At 36.8% G+C, this 20,503-nt stretch overlaps 1 protein-coding gene across 1 annotated transcript; it reads right to left on the bottom strand.

The window, feature by feature from the left end:
- Positions 1–8,308: 8,308 nt before the first annotated feature.
- Positions 8,309–10,054, bottom strand: LOC134675349 (serine/arginine-rich splicing factor 4-like). The gene has a single exon (XM_063533558.1). It carries the CDS (start codon positions 9,996–9,998, stop codon positions 8,316–8,318), a length of 1,683 nt encoding a protein of 560 aa, XP_063389628.1. The 5' UTR covers positions 9,999–10,054; the 3' UTR covers positions 8,309–8,315.
- Positions 10,055–20,503: the final 10,449 nt, after the last annotated feature.

The raw sequence follows: 20,503 nt of genomic DNA, 5'->3' as shown, positions 1-20,503 counted from the left end.
TTATGTTGTGTTTCAAGTCTTACCTACATAATAAAATTAATAAGTGCCTAGAGTTAGACCAAGAAAAGCCTGCAGCAATTTTGATTACGTAATCATTTCATAGACGATGGACGTTTAAAATAACACTTGCACTGCGTGGGCTATCAAAATCGCTGCAGACTTTTCTTGGTCTAACTCTACTTCCATTTTAGATACCTTTATTAAAAGAATATATTTTTCTGAAAAAAACACACTAGGACTATTTAATTTTTTTATCATAATCATAATCATAATAGCCTTTATTGCCCAAAACTAAAATGGTATTATATATATAAACAAGTTAACTTATAAACTAGCATATTTGATTGTCCGCATTAGTGGTCGGCGTGTCTTGTGACACATAGGCCTCTCCCAGCTGTTTCCATTCCTTTCTATTAGCGTCTTCTACTTTTGTTTTTGTTCTTAATTCTTCTGCTTTTCAGTTCTATTTGTTTCATTTTTTATTTTATTTTTATTTTTATTTTTTAATGTTTCAGTGTTGGAGCTATTTCTTATTGTTTCAGTGTTGGAGCTATCTCTTATAGGAGCTGGAAGGGATTGGTCCTAACCCCCACGGGGACCAGCCGGATTGGGGGTTTATTGTGGATTTTCTGTCTGGTTAATAATTTTTCCTTTGTGTGTTGTGTCTTCCGGTTTCCGATGTGTGTCTTTTTATAACAACGTCAAATTCACAAATTTCACACACACACCAACATCATAGGCATAGACTAGTTTCGAGTATTGAAATTGTTATAATTGCTTCGCTTTCAAAGTTACCTCACTGCACCTAAAAAGTCTCCGGCGTTTGTGACGTTTTATGTACTTCATCTAAATCATCTATAATAATTACCTGTACTTATAATTTCATTGTTTTAAATTCCGACGTCGGAATTTAAATTAAAAACAATGAAATCCCGATGTCGGAATTTAAGGTAAAAACAATGAAATTATATCGCGGTAGACCCGTTTGTGTAATTAAATAAGTTGATATTGTTTGGGTAATTGAGAGGATACAGAATTTATTGATGAGTTAAATATTATATATATAAAACGCGAGAGTTTAAAGTGTAATATAAACTTAATTAATAAATTTTGCAACTAATAAATTAAATAATATTTGAATCATAATGTAGTAACCCTCATCTCAAAACTCAACGAGCTATGGCTCTCCATAGCTCGTTGAGTTCTGGCTATGCTCGGAGTTTCTCTACGTGATCGAATCAGAAATGAGGAGATCCGTAGACGAACTAAAGTCACCGACATAGCCCACCGGATTAGCAAGCTGAAGTGGCAATGGGCAGGCCACATTGCACGCAGAGAAGATGGCCGATGGGGTCGAAAAGTGCTCGAGTGGAGACCACGGACTAGCAAGCGCAGCGTAGGACGTCCACCCACAAGATGGACAGACGACCTTGGGCCCGATTCGGATTTTGAAAAAGACATCTATTAGACATCTTTTAGACATCACCAAGATACGATAACGATATGTTTAAGATCTAACCTGTCAAATTTGACATTTGCGCGATTCTGGGGATACTCTTGAACGATTTCCACAGGATATGACTTAGAGATCCAATTCACATCTAATAGATATCTTACTCTATCTAGCGTAAAAGTGACATTGGTTGCCCGAATTGCGCTGCAACAGAGAACTAAGTAGTTGAATGTCTAAACTATAACGTATCTAGAATGGATCTAGTACGTGTCATCACTTGTGAATATCTTGAAGTTCGAATACGGCAGCTTGTTAAGGTCGCCGGAAGACGCTGGATGCGGTTCGCTTCCAACCGGCACGTATGGAGGTCCAAGGGCCTATGTTCAGCAATGGACGTCTTATGGCTGAGATGAATGTAGTAACCCACAAAATTAATATTCTCGTAAATCCGACCTTACCCCATCACGACTAAAAGTCTGGTAGCAATTTCGTAAGCCTGATACAATCTGGTCCCATTTGTTTCGTGCCAAATATCCTCCGGGCAACATACTGCCGTATTCGAACTTCAAGATATTCACAAGAGACGACACGTACTAGATCCATTCTAGATACGTTATAGTTTAGATATCAACTAGTTCTCTTTTGCAGCGCAATTCGGGCAACCAATGTCACTTTACTTTAGATAGAGTAAGATATCTATTAGATGTGCATTAGATCTCTGAGTCATATCCTGTGGAAATCGTTCAAGAGTATCTCCAGAATTGCGCAAATGTCAAATTTGACAGGTTAGATCTTAAACATAACGTTATCGTATCTTGGTGATGTCTAAAAGATATCTAATAGATGTCTATTTCAAAATCCAAATCGGGCCCACGGACTATTGTGAGCGCTGCCAGCAGCCGTGTACAGTCAGCTGTAAAGATAAGGGAGCCACCATGTCATACTAGAGGTACATATACACATAGTACCATAGAGAAAAAATACATAGAGTGCTTAATCTATACATCAGTTTTAGTACCAATACGACTATTATATTCGTAGTCTATATCTAGCATCGAGTAGCGGAATTACCAGTACTGCTACTTGATCATAGCAAAGACATATGTATCATCGTATAAGATGAATTAAATAGTCTAAGAAAAAAACGTGCCTCAGAAATCAAGAATAAGTCATTCTCGGCTAGATGGCGTGACGACACCTTTACATATTTAACAATTTTAACACATTGATATCAGTGAATAAACATGGGTCAAAATGATATAAAAATAATAAAATAATTTATCCATATGTATTCATTGCTTTGATAATTTTATACGTGTTTATTTTGAGTTATAGTCGTGTGTCGATAGATGGCAGCAAATTTAGTGACTACAACATTTACTATGACAGGACAGGGGACTATCTATATAGCTATACTACCTATTCTTTTTTTTTATTATTATGAATGGGCTTACTCATGGCCACAGACTAGCCGAGGCGTAGACGTGGCCTACCATCGCCCACACTGTTAACTGTCTAGTATCGGTAAATCTTATTACAAAAGGCATAAGGTCTACCGTTGTACAGTTAAGAGTGTTGCTGATTGTACAGTGGAAGCTTGGTATCATGAATCTTGAGGCCTAAAAATTGTGTTAAGTTTTCGTCTTATATAATACTCGTTTTACACACACGGTGTAACATGAGGAAACCGAATAATTTTAACAGCGTATTCCTGATCATATTTCGAGACAAAAATGTCCTATAAACTTTTTTGAAATTCGCCTAGTTTCAGAGATATTATTAAATGCGTGGTTAAAATTATTCGGTTTACTCATGTTACACCGTGTATTTGAAAAAAGAAGGGGGAGGCCGTTGCCCAGCAGTGGGACACATGTAGGTAAGGTAGGTTTCGTAAGTACCTACTCAAAAATATTTTAACTTTCCAGCATTTAGATTTAAATCGTGTTTTTCCTAAAGGTAAGAACAATAAGGCCTCGAAATCTCGTGAAAAAGATTCCAATCAAAGACTTCAGTTTGTATTAATAAAACAATTTAATTCTCATTTAATATGTATCGATACAATGAAACATGAAAATTCCAAATCAATAGTGAAAAAACTTCAGCCTAACTTTTTAAACATTTCAAATTGGCGCCAAAGCAAAATGACTTTTAAAAAGTTAAACAGTTCTCGCTGGCAATAAAATAGCATAAGAAATAACAAACTTATAATAAAATTAAATCAACTGAAATAATAATATTAACAGTATTTTGTACATTCTAATATTTATATTTATATTATTTAATCAATCAATTAACATTTGCAATTGTAACTTTTTTTTAAATTCATACCACCATTGGAATAGACCAGAATATTGAGATTCTGCCAAAAAAACATTGATCTCTATTTCCATGACGTTAAGGTTGTTTTCACTTTGATAACAATAATGCTGTACTAAGTTGGTTGATACTCAAATATAATATTAATTATATATATTTAATTGACAAAACATGCTATTGCATACATCAATAACATAAATTCCACCAACTTTTAACATATTATTTTCATGAATCTTACAGTTCGCCCATCCTGATGGAAATATCACGCCCTCGTGATATAACTTAGTTGTCTAGTAGAAATAACTAATATTTCTAAACAAGTACTTCTAAACAAAGAAAATCAACATACATCAATTAGTATTATTAACAGTAACTTTACTGTGCTGTTAACTTATTGTACACTGCACTTTACAGTAAAATAATGAACTAAACTATACACGTACGCGTCTCTGACCGCCGTGCCTGAAAATAGATATGCTTATACACGTACATAACACGTCTCTGACGGCCGTGCCTGATAATAGATATACACGTACACGTCTCTGACGGCCGTGCCTGATAATAGATATACACGTACACGTCTCTGACGGCCGTGCCTGATAATAGATATACACGTACGCGTCTCTGACCGCCGTGCCTGAAAATAGATATTCTTATACATACATACATATACACGTACACGTCTCTGACGGCCGTGCCTGATAATGGATATACACGTACGCGTCTCTGACCGCCGTGCCTGAAAATAGATATTCTTATACATACATACATATACACGTACACGTCTCTGACGGCCGTGCCTGATAATGGATATACACGTACGCGTCTCTGACCGCCGTGCCTGAAAATAGATATTCTTATACATACATACATATACACGTACACGTCTCTGACGGCCGTGCCTGATAATGGATATACACGTACACGTCTCTGACGGCCGTGTCTACTATTACATGTTAGGTATAAATTTTGTTTAAAATGACATTGTATTATTTACTATTGCATTATTTTCTATGCATAAAAAAATATGACATACAATTAACTGAAAAATTAACAAAAAATGTTTTTAGTCTGTAAACTGCTCATTATCACTCTCATTTGAGTCCGAACCTTCTGAAATATTTTTATAACATAACCAGGGAAAAATTTTATCTACGGCAAAAACTCCTTTGTATGTGGTTGATCCCTTTTTTGTAATAGGTGTGTCCGTCACTTCATATCGATCATTGTCAAATACATTCGTAACCCTGTATGGACCTGATAACTTAGGAAGAAGTTTTTTACTCTTTCCCGTTACGTGCGAAGCTCTCTCAACACGAACTAAATCTCCTACTTGATATTTGGGAGCATCTTTCCTTTTTTTATCAAACTGATCTTTTTGCTTATGTTGCATTCTAACAACGTGCGCGTCTACTTCACTTCTAATATTTTCCAGATTGTTAGACACGTCCACTTGCGCATCGTTCTCTGCAATATCTGGATATATTTCTGATATTAATGGACCCTCATTAATGCCCGTTAGAGTAAGACCGAAAAGAATCTCCGAAGGAGATTTACCTGTCCCTTTGTTTACTGTGTTATTTAATCCCCATTGCACTTGAGAAAGTTTTTCGTCCCAGAGTCTTTCATCATTCCCGTGATTCTGCGCTGCAAGAGAAGCTAATATTGTCCGATTATATCTCTCCACCTGGCCATTGGCACGTGGAGAGGCTACGGCGTTTAAAATATGTTTCACTCCTTTTCTTTTCATAAAGTCTTTAAAACTAGTACTAGTAAATGAGCTCCCTCTGTCACTTATTAATCTAAACGGTGGGCAGAAAAAATTGAAATATTCCTCTAACGCCGCTATTGAATATTTCGATTTTGTAGTTTTTACAGGTTTTAGTACTATGTATTTGGTATAGGCATCAACAATTACTAATATGTGTGTGTTTTTCTTTTTACTGGTAACAAATGGACCAACGTGGTCTATGTGGATCGTGTGGAAGGGTTTGGATACTTTTGGTATAGGATGCATATAGCCCTGTTTTTTTCCTGATGGTAGTTTATTATGTGCACACTCGAGACAGGCGTTAACATATTTCTTAATAAACTGACGCATGCGAGCAAACCAGTAGTGCTGTTTTATTCTTTCAAATGTCTTTTCAAAGCCAAGGTGTCCAATATCATCATGATTCTTTTGCATAATTTGCCATCGGCAACCTTTTGGCACAACCCATCTTAATCCTTCATCTGTATTTCTATACACACGATCTCGCTTCACTGTGAAATTTTTACGAATATCTACTACATCATCATAGTCCTTATTTGTTACTATATCCTTAATTCTACGTATTTCAGTATCATCATATTGAACCGTTGCCAACCAGTCATTATCAATGTTCATGACGTCATACGCTTCTATGGTTTTAACCACTCCACGGTCATTTGAAATTGGGTTGCGGCTTAGAGCGTCAGCATGCAACATTCCTTGCCCAGATCGGTATGTTATATCGCAGTCATATTCCTGAATTAGGCTCCACCACCTAGCCACTCGAGGTATCATGTCACGCTTCAAAAATGTTGCCCTCAAAGAGTTACAATCAGTTACTATTGTAAAGTTTAGTCCTAGGACATAGGGGCGAAATTTGACCAATGAAGCAATCACTGCTAGCGTCTCCAACTCATATGATGAGAAGTGTGATTCCTCTGGAGATGTCTGGCGGCTGTAATATGCTATTGGTCGAAATAGCCCATCGTCTTGTTTTTGAAGTAATACGCTACCAATGCCTGACTTACTAGCATCAGTATGAATCTGAGTCTCGGCTTTAGGGTTATACAAAGCTAATACTGGTCTTGATGTTAGGGCACTTTTTAACTTATTAAATGCATTTTCCTGATCACTACCCCATATCCATTTAGATTCTTTTTTTAACAACATTGTCAATGGTTTGGCAATCTCTGCAAATCCTTTTATAAATCTTCGGAAAAAACTTGCCAAACCTATAAATTGCCTTACATTGTGAACATCTTTAGGAGTAGGGAAATTTGAAACGGCTTCTGACTTTCTACAGCCAGGCCTAATACCCTCTCCTGAGATTTCAAAACCCAAATAATCAACCTGTTTTTGAAAAAAGAAACATTTTTGAGGTTTAAGTGTTAAGTTAGCTGATCTTAGTTTTTCAAATACCAACTTCAATCTTTTTATGCCTTCATCGAAATTAGATGATGGTACTAGTATATCGTCCATGTATGCTAACGCAGTATCAAATCGTAAATTTCCTAATATTAAGTTTATTGCTCGTTGGAATACCGCCGGTGCGTTAGCCAGACCGAAGGGCATTCTGTTAAACTCAAATTGTCCGTCGGGTGTGACAAATGAACTTTTAGGCTTCGCGTCCTCCGAAAGAGGAATCTGGTAATATCCGGACGCTAAATCTAAAGCACAGAAAAATTGATTACCGGCTAATCGATCAATCTGGTCTTCAATTCTAGGCAGAGGATAATGTTGTTTAACAGTCTTTTTATTTAAAGCTCTATAATCGACACATAATCTCTTATCACCTGTTTTCTTTTTCACGACAATTATAGGACTAGCGTATGGTGATGTCGACGGTCTTATTATATCATACTGTAATAATTCATCAACCATATTTTTCACTTCTAATCGTTCCATTTGACTTAGTCTATAAGGGCGATAAACTACTGGTTCTGTTTCCTTAAGTACAATATCCATTTCTGTTACATGAGTTTGTCCTAGTTCCGATAAATCCTTTGCAAAACAGTCTCGGTATTCATTAACTAACTTTAGTAAAACACTTTTCTGCTTTTCATCAAGTTCTAATCCTATATTTAATTCATTCAAAGTAATCGAACTCTTTTCAATTTTTTTTACGTCAATAATTTGTGCTTGAGTCACTTTTAGATTTACGTCTATACAAGTTCGCAGTAAAAGTTCATCCTTTATAAATTTTGTAATTTCATTCCGTGTATTTATGATAGTAACGTAACCTAAACCATTCACTATCTTAATTGACCCTATTTGGAGCTTATAATTTAAACGATGGCCTGTTTCAATAAATATACTACCCGTAAAATTGTTTCCAACATAAACTTTGATAGACGCATCTCCAAATATGGTTACTTCTGACGCGCATTTAACTATTAGTTTATCAATTTCACAGGAATTGGTAGACTGTATTAGTAGCTCCTTATATGTTTTATAAACTTCAACGTGTGGCTGTTCAGTGGTAGTTTGCCCTATTAATATTTCATAGTCTAAATAACAATCCGGCACTATAAATAATTCAACCTCTAAATCGGCTTTATCAACTTTTAAATTAACTGTATACTTTCCTATTGCTCTTATAAGTTTACTGCCAAATCCCCGTAAGAAAGGTAGATTATCAAATGCCCATTCTACTGGATTTTTAACTTTACGAGCCGCCGATTCCTGTATTAAAGTGCCTTGGCAACCGAAGTCAATATAACCGTTTAATTGTAAAGCATTTATCAGGATTGGTTTTCTGAATTTCTGATCGGCTTGTTCAACGGTAGATTGATTCAGTCATAATGTTTTTACATCTAAAACCTTAGTTTTCTTTAAAATTTCTAATGTACAACTTGGATCATCGTGACCATAACGCAAACATTTCTGGCATTTTATTTTCGGTTTCTTACACTGGGGTATAGTATGTCCCGTTTCATTGCAGTTGTAACATTTTAAAAGGTATCTTTGATTTTTCCGTGTTAAATCTATACTTGTTTTAAATAAATTTCGTTTATTAAATTTATTATTCCGCTCGTGCTTGACAGTTTTAAGATATCCTAACAATTTGTCAGTAGTATCGAAGCTAGCAGCCTCACAACCATACCTAACTGACCTGTCTTCTATACCATAAACAATACAATCTACGGCATTTCTGTTTACAATAAGACAACGATTAAGCGCATTTAACTTTTCATAAAAATATTCCTCTAAATTATCACCAAACTTAGCCGTTATATTCATCATCTCATTTATTAAATGTCCATAATTTTCATTAGACGGAAAAGCTAATTTCAATTTCTCTTCCCAAATTTCCCATGAGTGTAAAACCGTTGGTTGCCCTTCGTACCATCGTTTTGCAGTACCAGTAAGTTTTGGAAGAGCATAATGTGCAGTTTGTTGACTATTCCAACCGTATATCTGTGCACATTCTTTAACTTTATTGAGCCAGTTAATAATAGTTTGGTGCTTTACGTTTGGGTCAAACTCTGGTACAACGTTTAGATTAGTATATTTTCCTTTAGAATGTGACATAGATGCGACAGTTGTCATAGTTTGCAGTGTTTTATTAAGGGTTTCTAATAACTGGTTGTTTGTCAAAGACGAACATTGCTCCATCTCATTAGCCGACACAGCTGCCATTGATCCCGTTCCAGTACCTGCAACCTCTTTACTTTCATTTAAACTTGTATCAATTTTACCTAAATGTGCGTTGTTCTCTGGAACTGGACTTGGCACCCGTGAAGTATATTTAATTTGAGGCATAGGAGATGAATGATTATTTTGCATGTTACATTCAGAACGCTTGTGATGCCCTTGTTTACTATTACGTACACATCTAGAGTAACTTCTACCACGCGAATATAAAACAGATCTCGAATAATTAAATCGACGTGAAGCAGTACGTCTCGTGCTGCGTGACTTCAATTTTGAGCGTTCAGTCGATCGAGAACATCGTACTCGCGATCTAGATCGTGTTACACTACGGTCAATACTCTTATATTTGTTTGTCATACGTGAAGCACGACTTCTCGACCGACTTGAATACCTTTTTCGGTGTGCATGCGAACGCCGCCGCGTTGTTGATCTGGAAGCTCTGTCACGCTTATTCTCGCTCCCGCGCCGCACAGACTGCGACCGCTTGCGCTGACTCCGATGTGAGTGCGACCGCTCGCGCCGACTTCGACGTGACCGCGACAGCTCGCATCGTCTTTGTCCCGTCAGCGTTCTTTCTCCACGGCGCTGCTCCGACTGCAACTGCTCGCGCCGGCTTCGCTCCGACGGTGTCCGCTTGCCACGGCGTCGCTCCGACCGCGAAGGCGTCCTCAGGCTTCGATCCGGCCGTGAACGTTCGGACTGCGAACGCCCCTGCCTCGACCGCCCGCGATGTTGCCTCTCAGACCTCGAACGTGTCCGTCTTACGCGCCTTTGCCTGGTCCTTGACCGGGAGCGCGAAGACAGTCGATCACGCTGCTCACGCATCTTGTCAAAATATTATTCTGAAATCAACGTCCATTTCATTAATATATGTCATTTAAAAAAAAACTTATCGTGGGTGTAATTACCTACTTAATTTCTAATAAAACAGAATATTACGTTTCTCAACACACGCTCTCATAGATAATATTGAGAAAATTATAAAGCCTATCGAAAACGCTAATTATGCATTAACAAAGAGCCCAAATAACTCGTCATTCGACATTATCGTAATACAAAATACAGGTAAAAACATGGTTTAATTCACATTTTGATATATGAACCAAGCAATTAGGTAATAATATACATATTTATTTGATATAATACACTGATAAAAAAAACGGCTACAGTTGTAAAATAAAAAATAACTCACCTTTTGAATAATTCACCAACAATCTTTTACCTTTACCTTACTTAGGTCATGTAACTCACGGACCTTCCGTAATGAATTTGATATTTATTCCTTAAAAAGATGGCTCCGGCCTTTGAAAACCGCACGTAGTGTTCCCGCTTCGGAGTTTGAAAAAGATTCCAATCAAAGACTTCAGTTTGTATTAATAAAACAATTTAATTCTCATTTAATATGTATCGATACAATGAAACATGAAAATTCCAAATCAATAGTGAAAAAACTTCAGCCTAACTTTTTAAACATTTCAAATTGGCGCCAAAGCAAAATGACTTTTAAAAAGTTAAACAGTTCTCGCTGGCAATAAAATAGCATAAGAAATAACAAACTTATAATAAAATTAAATCAACTGAAATAATAATATTAACAGTATTTTGTACATTCTAATATTTATATTTATATTATTTAATCAATCAATTAACATTTGCAATTGTAACTTTTTTTTAAATTCATACCACCATTGGAATAGACCAGAATATTGAGATTCTGCCAAAAAAACATTGATCTCTATTTCCATGACGTTAAGGTTGTTTTCACTTTGATAACAATAATGCTGTACTAAGTTGGTTGATACTCAAATATAATATTAATTATATATATTTAATTGACAAAACATGCTATTGCATACATCAATAACATAAATTCCACCAACTTTTAACATATTATTTTCATGAATCTTACACTCGTAACTTTGCATTGACGCCGAAGTTATTTGTTTAAATTTCAGCTCAATCGGAAACCAGGAAGGGGACTTGGTTACATAGAGAATCTAAAATGAAAGCTTGTTTATGAATTGTAATGTATATTTAATTTACAATAATACTTATTCCTATTTTCAAGGAGACTATTTTAGAATATTCTATGATTATATCCTCTATCCGCCCAGAGACCTATAAAAAGGTTTCCATTTTAATTTGAACTTTGCGTTGACAGAATAAAATTTCATTTTGCTTGGCAGGGTTTGACGTATGGGCGGCTAGAGGATATAGCTTTTTACAGTTATTATTTCATGTCTAATCGTCAGCAATGTCATGATAAATATCGTCGACGTTGTCCAGTACTTTCATGGCTTGATCGGAATCCAGGATGGCCTTGCGAATCGGCTTGCCGAGGTTTCTCTGAAAAAAAGGAAGGTAAACAAAAGTTGAACGGTCGATATGCATTCCCAATAGTTGACACTCTATTATCATGTTTATTGTCTATTGCTAATGATACAAGTTTAAAGATGACAAAGTATTGAGACATTTGGGACGGTGATAGCACATGGAACGTGTAGAAATTACTTAAAAAGAAAACGGTGACAGATGTCATCTCAATAAAATGTATTAACCTTAAAACGCAAAATCTGAGATGACATCCTGTCACCGTACCCAAACTGTGCAAAAAAATACTATAGGGTCATTGCGCTAGTTTTCGTCCGGCTCTAGTTTTCCTTCATTGCTGCACAAATTGGACTTACCTATTTCAATCCTTAGTACCCAGGTATCTATAAACGATTTATGTATCTAAGTATATAAAAATATTAAAATTATATTTCGCTAGTAGAAAATTATAAATGAAATGTATTATTTGCTAATCCGTCAAGTGGTTGGAAACTGACACCGGACGGTAAACTGACGCAATTACCCAATATGCTTGAAATAATAATGCTTACAATCAATCTATCCACGTCAAAATCAGGTGCAGCTGACACATAAGTCGCAAGCATCACACACAAAACAAAGAAAAATAAAACCTTGCAGGAAAACATTTTGAAAATAGAACGATCAGTTTTTAAAACAAAACAGACGTTGCAACTCCTCAACCGGTGTTTGAAATTTGAATACAGAACCGATGCGCGTTTGTTTTATTGGAAACTGGGACCAAGTTACGATTGCACTTGATAAAAATAATGTTTTAAGTAATCGGTTAGTCTGTTCAAGTTGAGTATGAGCAAAGTTAACTTTGTCTTTACTTAAAGCATTTTACCACGGCTAGGTCCTCGTAAGTATATACAGGGCGTCCCACGGCGATGCCACATGGAGGGAAAGTACCTTAAATATCATAGATAGCATATTTTGCTGAAAGAAGACTTCATTTTATTTTTAAAACTTAGTTAAATTGCATTCATACTTTTTTAATTTTTTTTGAAAAAAAATGTATGGAAAAAAATTATCGCGTCATTGGAGGAAAAGTACCTTAATTATTGTAAATGAACATCTTACTGAAAGAAGACATTATTTCGATTTAAAAAAACAAGTTGAATTGCATTTTAAATAATTTCATGGTTAAACCGGGAATCGAACCCGCTACACGAGAAAAAAAAATACCTTGTAGCTTTGTCATACCGATCGAAAGGCGAGAATTATTTTTTTGGTACAAGGTATTTTTTTTCTCGTGTAGCGGGTTCGATTCCCGGTTTAACCATGAAATTATTTAAAATGCAATTCAACTTGTTTTTTTAAATCGAAATAATGTCTTCTTTCAGTAAGATGTTCATTTACAATAATTAAGGTACTTTTCCTCCAATGACGCGATAATTTTTTTCCATACATTTAAAAAAAAAAAATTAAAAAAGTATGAATGCAACTTTACTAAGTTTTAAAAATAAAATGAAGTCTTCTTTCAGCAAAATATGCTATCTATGATATTTAAGGTACTTTCCCTCCATGTGGCATCGCCGTGGGACACCCTGTATAATAACCTGGCGTATTTGATTCGTACTACGGTTTATCAGAAATCATTTGAACTATAAAATACTGGTTATAACTTAAGAGATATTCTCTTCATTTGATGTATATAGTTTATTTTACGGACATAGGTATATTTTGAGTAAATTGAAGATTGTTCCGTGTCATATTCGTTTTGTATATATATATATATATGTCGCAGTAAGATAGATATAGCCGTTATATAGTTATAACCCTAGGGATATAATTACATGACGTAACATAGTTATACGAAAGCGATTCATTACTATCTTACTAGGTATATAACTATAATACGGCTTTAGTTTAGTGATATAGTTATATTACTGGATTAAGTTTTTATTATTTTGTTTTAGTATTTTGTTACACTTATTATGCTGATAAAATACACCAAGTTTCGTAATTTTATCTCAACTACAAGGGGGTGCCCAACCACTATGAAAATTTTGTATGTTGTATGAAAACAAAAAAAAAACAAGTATTTATTATTCAGAATTTTATTTAAGTATCTGTTTTCACATTATTTGCACATATGATTTATAAGTTTTTAAGTAGAAAAACATTTTTATTTCAATTTTTTATAATTTATCAAAAGTAAGATTTTTAAAATTTCACTTAAAAAAATCATTAAAAATAGAAATAAAAATGGTTTTTCACCAAATAACTTTTAAATCACACTTTCAAACAATGTGAAAACTACTAGGTACATAAAACTCAAAAAGATAATAACTTGATTTTTTTGAATTTCATACAACTTTGAAAAATTTCAAAGTGATTGAGCACCCCCTTGTAGTTGAGATAAGATTACAAAACTTGGCATATTTAGTCAACAGAACAAGTGTAACAAAATGAGAGGGTGGCTCTTCTTCTAGCTAGAGTTTGAATTTTTCCCATACAAAGGTGAACCACCCTAGTAGGTATATTGATTCTAGGTTGATGTGTATTATATTTAATAATATGCCGCATCTATTCAAATATTTGTGACGTCCCACGGGTAAAGGTACCTTATGGCAGTTGGCGCTTAAGCTATTATTGACGCCGCTCCAATATTATTTCCGCGCTATGCGACGTAAGCGCCAGCCGCCATAAGGTACCTTTTGCCATGGAACGTCACATTTGTCTGACTCTTATAAGGGCTACTTGCACCATCCCACCAACTCGGGGATAACCGGTTAAACCTAGAGTTACCATGGTTTCCAGTACAATTTGACACCGGGTTAACGGTTTAACCTGTTAATCCGGGGTTACTGGGATGGTGCAAGTGGGGCTAAGAAGACTAGAGGTTACTCCCGGCCGCGGGCTGACCGCACGACCTTTACCCGAATTGTATGTAATGTGTCATGTGTCATGTCAAATGAGTCATAGCACGCGTGAAATATTAATAAAAATAATATTTTCCACCCAAACTTAAACCATAGACCCTGTCCATATTCTTTACAATAGCTTCCAATGCCTGCTGAAACCGGTTCGCGGGTATTATTGATTGTACATCTATTGATGTACCCGTGAATGGGTTCCAGCAGGCGTTCTACATGACATCAAATCTCTCCAAACGGCCTCTACGTGTTGGATCCATATCCCTACGCACGCCTTCTAAATGACCGGGCTCGAAAGACCCGAGAGTTTTAAAAATGAAAATACAAAAAGTTATATAATTGTGAATAACGAAATCGCAAACGTGTACATTGTGTAGTAGAATATCCAGATCAAATCTGAAAATAAATAAATCACTATAAGCCTTATGCATGCAGCGTCTATGCAAATATTTGTCTGACTCTGATAAGGGTACTCCCGGCCGTGACTGCGATTGGCGAACTCCCGACCTTTTACGGAGTTGTATGTAATGAGTCATGGCACGCGTGAAATATTAACAAACATAATTGTTAATTAATTAAACCACTAACTTGCGGTGCTTCCCCGATTTAATTTAAATCAAAATACTGTTGTTTTTATTAGGCGCATTGTAGTTTTGAGTTAAACTTATATTTCTGAGGCGTATAATGTAAAAATCATTATAAGCCTTATACATGCAGCATCTATTATAACATTTGTCTGACTCTGATAAGGGTACTCCCGGCCGTGACTGCGATTGGTGAACTCCCGACCTTTTACGGAGTTGTATGTAATGAGTCATGGCACGCGTGAAATATTAACAAACATAATTGTTAATTAATTAAACCACAAACTTAATTGCGGTGCTTCCCCGATTTAATTTAAATCAAAATACTGTTGTTTTTATTAGGCGTATTGTAGTTTTGTCTCGTATTCCGTATATTACTGTATGGTGCTGAGACATGGACAGTGAAGGAGCGAGAGAGACAAAGAATCGACGCACTCGAAATGTGGTGTTGGAGACGAATGCTGCGAGTATCTTGGACACAACACCGTACAATACAAACGTCTCCATACTTGAAGAACTTAAGGTGAAAGAGAGGCTCTCAGCTACGGTCAGAGCGCGTATCCTCAGATACTTCGGACATGTGACGCGACGTGGAGAGCAGGCCATGGAGAGACTTGTTGTCCAGGGACGGGTCAATGGCTGTAGGTCAAGAGGACGTTCCCCAATGCGTTGGACGGATCAGATAAAAGCCCTTACCAACACCCCACTTAACATATGTGCCAGAGAAGCATCTGCCAGGGAGAACGCGTAGAATCGTTCGTCGTTCAACGTGACCACGACTGCTCTGTCAAGAGTAATTCGATGGAGAAGAATTGTAGTTTTGAGTTAAACTTATATTTCTGAGGCGTATAATGTAAAAATCACTATAAGCCTTATACATGCAGCGTCTATTATAACATTTGTCTGACTCTGATAAGGGTACTCCCGGCCATGACTGCGATTGGTGAACTCGCGACCTTTTATCAGAGTTGTATGTAATGAGTCATGGCACGCGTGAAATATTAACAAACATATTGTTAATTAATTAAACCGCAAACTTGCGGTGTTTCCCCGATTTAATTTAAATCAACATTCTGTTGTTTTTATTAGTATACACGTAGTTTTGAGTTAAACTTATACTTAACTCAATTCTACGTGTATAGGTACTACCTACCTAGTGATAAGTTAAACTCTAAGATTATACCCATTTGATTGCTGTATGAACATAAAAAAAACTCCATGCGAACTAAAAATCAATAAAAATATCTTTGATAATTATAATTATTTATTACGTTCTGATCCGATTTTTTAACCGACTTCCAAATCTCAAAGAAGGAGGTTATCAATTCGGGTGTATGTTTTTTTTTTTTTTTTTTTTTATGTTTGTTACTCCATATCTCCGTCATTACTAGATCGATTTTGAAAATTCTTTTTTTGATTGAATGTATATGCATACAGATTGGTCCCGTTTTTGTCAAAACCCTGATGATGGGATCCATGAGGAATCGAGGGAACTCCTCAAATCTTAAAGGCATACATATAGTGATTTTTGGGTTTTTATCAACAAATCAAGCATATACACCCAAAAAAGTGACATTTGATGAAGTGGAACTGCTGATGATGATCAGAACGGAACTCTTTAACGACGCATAGTTCACGGTTGGCGATTTGTCCTCTTCGTTATGTTTGTTAAGCAAGTTAAGTTTTTAAGCCACATTTTTGTCAAGCTCGAGTTCTGATGATGGGATCCATGAGGAATCAAGGGAACTCCTCAAATCTTAAAGGCATGCGTATAGAGATTTTTGTATTTACATCAGAAAATCAAGCATTTTCATTAAAAACTCTTGCATTTCATGAAGTGGAACTGCTGATGATGATCAGAACAGAACTCTTCAACGACGCATAGTTCACGGTTGGCGATTTGTCCTCGTCGTTATGTTTGTTAAGCAAGTTAAGTTTTTAAGCCACATTTTTGTCAAGCTCGAGTTCTGATGATGGGATCCATCAGGAATCAAGGGAACTCCTCAAATCTTAAAGGCATGCGTATAGAGATTTTTGTATTTACATTAGAAAATCAAGCATTTTCATTAAAAACTGTTGCATTTGATGAAGTGGAACTGCTGATGATGATCAGAACAGAACTCTTAAATGACGCATAGTTCACGTTTGGCGATTTTTCCTTTTCGTTATGTTCGTTAAGCAAGTTAAGTTTTTAAGCCACATTTTTGTCAAGCTCGAGTTCTCATGATGGGATCCATAAGGAAACGAGGGAACTCCTCAAATATTAAAGGCATACGTATAGATTTTTTTGTATTTTCATCATAAAATCAAGCATTTACATTAAAAACTGTTGCATTTGATGAAGTGGAACTGCTGATGATGACCAGAACAGAACTCTTCAATGACGCATGGTACACGTTTGGTGATTACGAATTTCGATTTTGACTTGGATTGGGACCCGGACTCGGACTCATACCCGGATCCGGTTCGGACCCGGATCCGGTTCGGACCCGGATCCGGTTTGGACCCGGACCTGGACTCGGACCCGGATTCGGACTCGGACTCGGAACCGGACTCGGACCCGGTCTCGGACCCGGTCTCGGACCCGGTCTCGGACCCGGACTCGGACCCGGACTCGGAACCGGACTCGGACCCGGACTCGGACCCGGACTCGGACCCGGACTCGGACCCGGACTCGGACCCGGACTCGGACCCGGACTCGGACCCAGACTCGGACCCGGACCTTGATCCAGAAAACCACTATGATACCTTAACTAAATAAACAACTATGATTACCTACCATAAAATTAATGTAGGTATAAAGTACGATGATGCCAATCTTACTAGCCCCTCCCGCTTAAACCCCCGTACACCGCACGGCATGCGCCATTAAGTGGGTTAGGTTAGGTTTGAACTGCGATCCTCACAGAACCGAACAAGGATTAGGTTAGGTTAGAACTGCGAGCCTTACAGAAACGAAATGCTACTTGAAAAGTGGGTTTCATTAGGTTCGAACTGCGATCCGCACAGAACCGAACTGCTATCTGAGGAGTGGGTTAGGTTAGGCTAGAACTTCGACCCTCATGGCTCCTCTTCACGATGGGCCAACGCCGGCCACTCCAAGGGACGCATTTATGCGTTAGAGGGAGCAAGTGATATTGCTATCTCATTCTACCGCATGGCTGCGTCCCTTGGAGTGGCCGGCGTTGGCCCATCCTGTAGAGGAGCCATTATACAGAAGCGAAATTCTAGTAGAAAAGTGGGTGGTTTTACCTCCTTTTCTACATAGTGTACCATCTACAGTAATCTTTCATCGGCCCCCATGGAAGTCGGTTTTTTTTTCTTAAAAATTATTCATAATACATATTTTTTTAATATAGAAACTGCAGATGCAAGTCGGCACGGGTTGTAGTGACATTTAATGACTTGACATTTTATTCCATAATGTTTTGGGACAGGATAAGTACATTAATAGGGTAGTATGTTGTTAATTATTAAAATCGCAAAACAGGGACACCTGAATATGTCGTTAATTATTAAAACCGTAAAACAGGGACACTAAAAGCTAGCGACCGCTATCGGATTTAGAACGCTCGAAGTCGCATTCCTAAAGCAGGCCACTGACGAGCCTTCCAAATGGATGCCGTTACAATGGATTCATCCAAATGGACGGCATCCTAATATTAAACATTGTGTATGTTCTTGATATACACGGACCGATTTTGGATTGCAGCGCAATTTGGACTGTTAGAAGGCTCGTCAGTGGCCACCTTAAGAAAAGTTTCCCTTTTATAGGCATTGCGGTGAGTGAACTCAATCTCAAAGGGTTTCTACACCGAACAAAGGAAACTGAGATGAGGGCCAGGGCCGGGCGATCGCTGATGGTCAACGTATGTACAGATGTACGGCTCGATTCGGGAAATAAATTAGAGATGCACTAGATATGAAATAGTAAAGATAAGTGACGTTCCATGGCAAAAGGTCCCTTATGGCGGCTGGCGCTTACATCGCATAGCGCCGCAATAATATTGGAGCGACGTTATTAATCGTAAGCGCCAACCGCCTCAAGGTACCTTTCCCGTGGGACGTCACATATCTATACTACATCGTATCTAGTTAATCTCTAATTCACTTTCCGAATCGCGCCGGTAGTGTATAATTGAATTCCATCGTAATTTCTCTGAAACGTTCGTATTTGTCATGCTAGTTCAGTCAACGACAATACTTTTTGTGCGGAGACTGACTGAAATAGCAAGGCGCGTTCGACCGTTCGTACGTTTTCGTGAAAATACGATGAAAAATAATTATGCACTACAACTGTATAGTTAGCTACAGATAATTGATGTTTTATCTCTGCATATACCTACAAAAAAGTAGAGAAGTAATAAATAAGTATAATTACAAAAAAAACATACTTAACGGGGAAAATCACTCATCATTGGTACAAAGGCAAACTTATCCCTCTTCTTTTATGCAGTGTTTGAGTGAAAATAATTAATTAAAAGTTTCTTGAATTAGAGACTTCCTTGCTTTCATTTTTGTGATCATTTGGATGGTCAGACTAAAATACATACTGCCGTATTCGAACTTCAAGATATTGACAAGAGACGACACGTACTAGATCCATTCTATATACGTTATAGTTTAGATATCAACTAGTTCCCTTTTGCAGCGCAATTCGGGCAACTATCTAAGCAAGATATCTATGATATCTTAGATGTGAATTAGATCTCTAAGTCATATCCTGCATGTGGAAATCGTTCAAGAGTATCTCCAGAATCGCGCAAATGTCAAATTTGACAGGTTAGATCTTAAACATATCGTTATCATATCTTGGTGATGTCTAATAGATGTCTATTTCATAATCCGAATCGGGCCCATATTTTTAAAGCAATATAGGTACATTATTATAATAGAGTATTTGACTGTATTTAAAATAAATTATTGCACATTGCATGAAATAAAGCACCAGACGTTTAATAGAGAACGACAGCAGTTATTTTTAGGCAAAATTTATATTTTAATTCCCGTATAAAACTGTAAAGAGTAGGTAATTTGATTGTGACGTCACATGCTAGTGTTTCATATAAATTCCATATTAGCAAAATCGCTTTGACTAGTACCTAGTCAAATAACCTATATCATTATGATCCACCCTTAAACTGATTTAAATGGCTTCGCAGCTCCGCATAACCACGGAATAAATAATAGTATGTACTAGGTACAGAAGACTCACTCTCTAACAAAACGCGTCTGTTACGATCAGCACAGATATGGCAGCTAGGTGGCGATATCGCCATATGGCTTTCCCCAAAATTGGGGTGGAACGAATGTACTTTTAGCTACCTGTAGCAAAGCGACGAAATCGCGGAGTGAGCCACGCCTGGCATAACACATGTCAGTCACTTACTGAAATGTATGTCACCTAATTACGAAATCTAGATTTAAAGTTGAGTACTGATTAGTTTTATTTAATTAGCACTTAGACACTTTATAGATGCACTTAATCATGGAGAGATCTAGAGATTAATTGTTT

This window comes from Cydia fagiglandana, chromosome 21, assembly GCF_963556715.1.
Source record: "Cydia fagiglandana chromosome 21, ilCydFagi1.1, whole genome shotgun sequence".
In the NCBI taxonomy this organism is placed as follows: Eukaryota; Metazoa; Arthropoda; class Insecta; order Lepidoptera; family Tortricidae; genus Cydia; species Cydia fagiglandana.
This window is presented reverse-complemented; position numbering and strand designations above follow the sequence as displayed.

What these genes read in the sequence shown, in the direction of transcription:
- LOC134675349 (XM_063533558.1), bottom strand. Translation starts at nt 9,998, where the DNA reads ATGCGTGAGCAGCGTGATCGACTGTCTTCGCGCTCCCGGTCAAGGACC.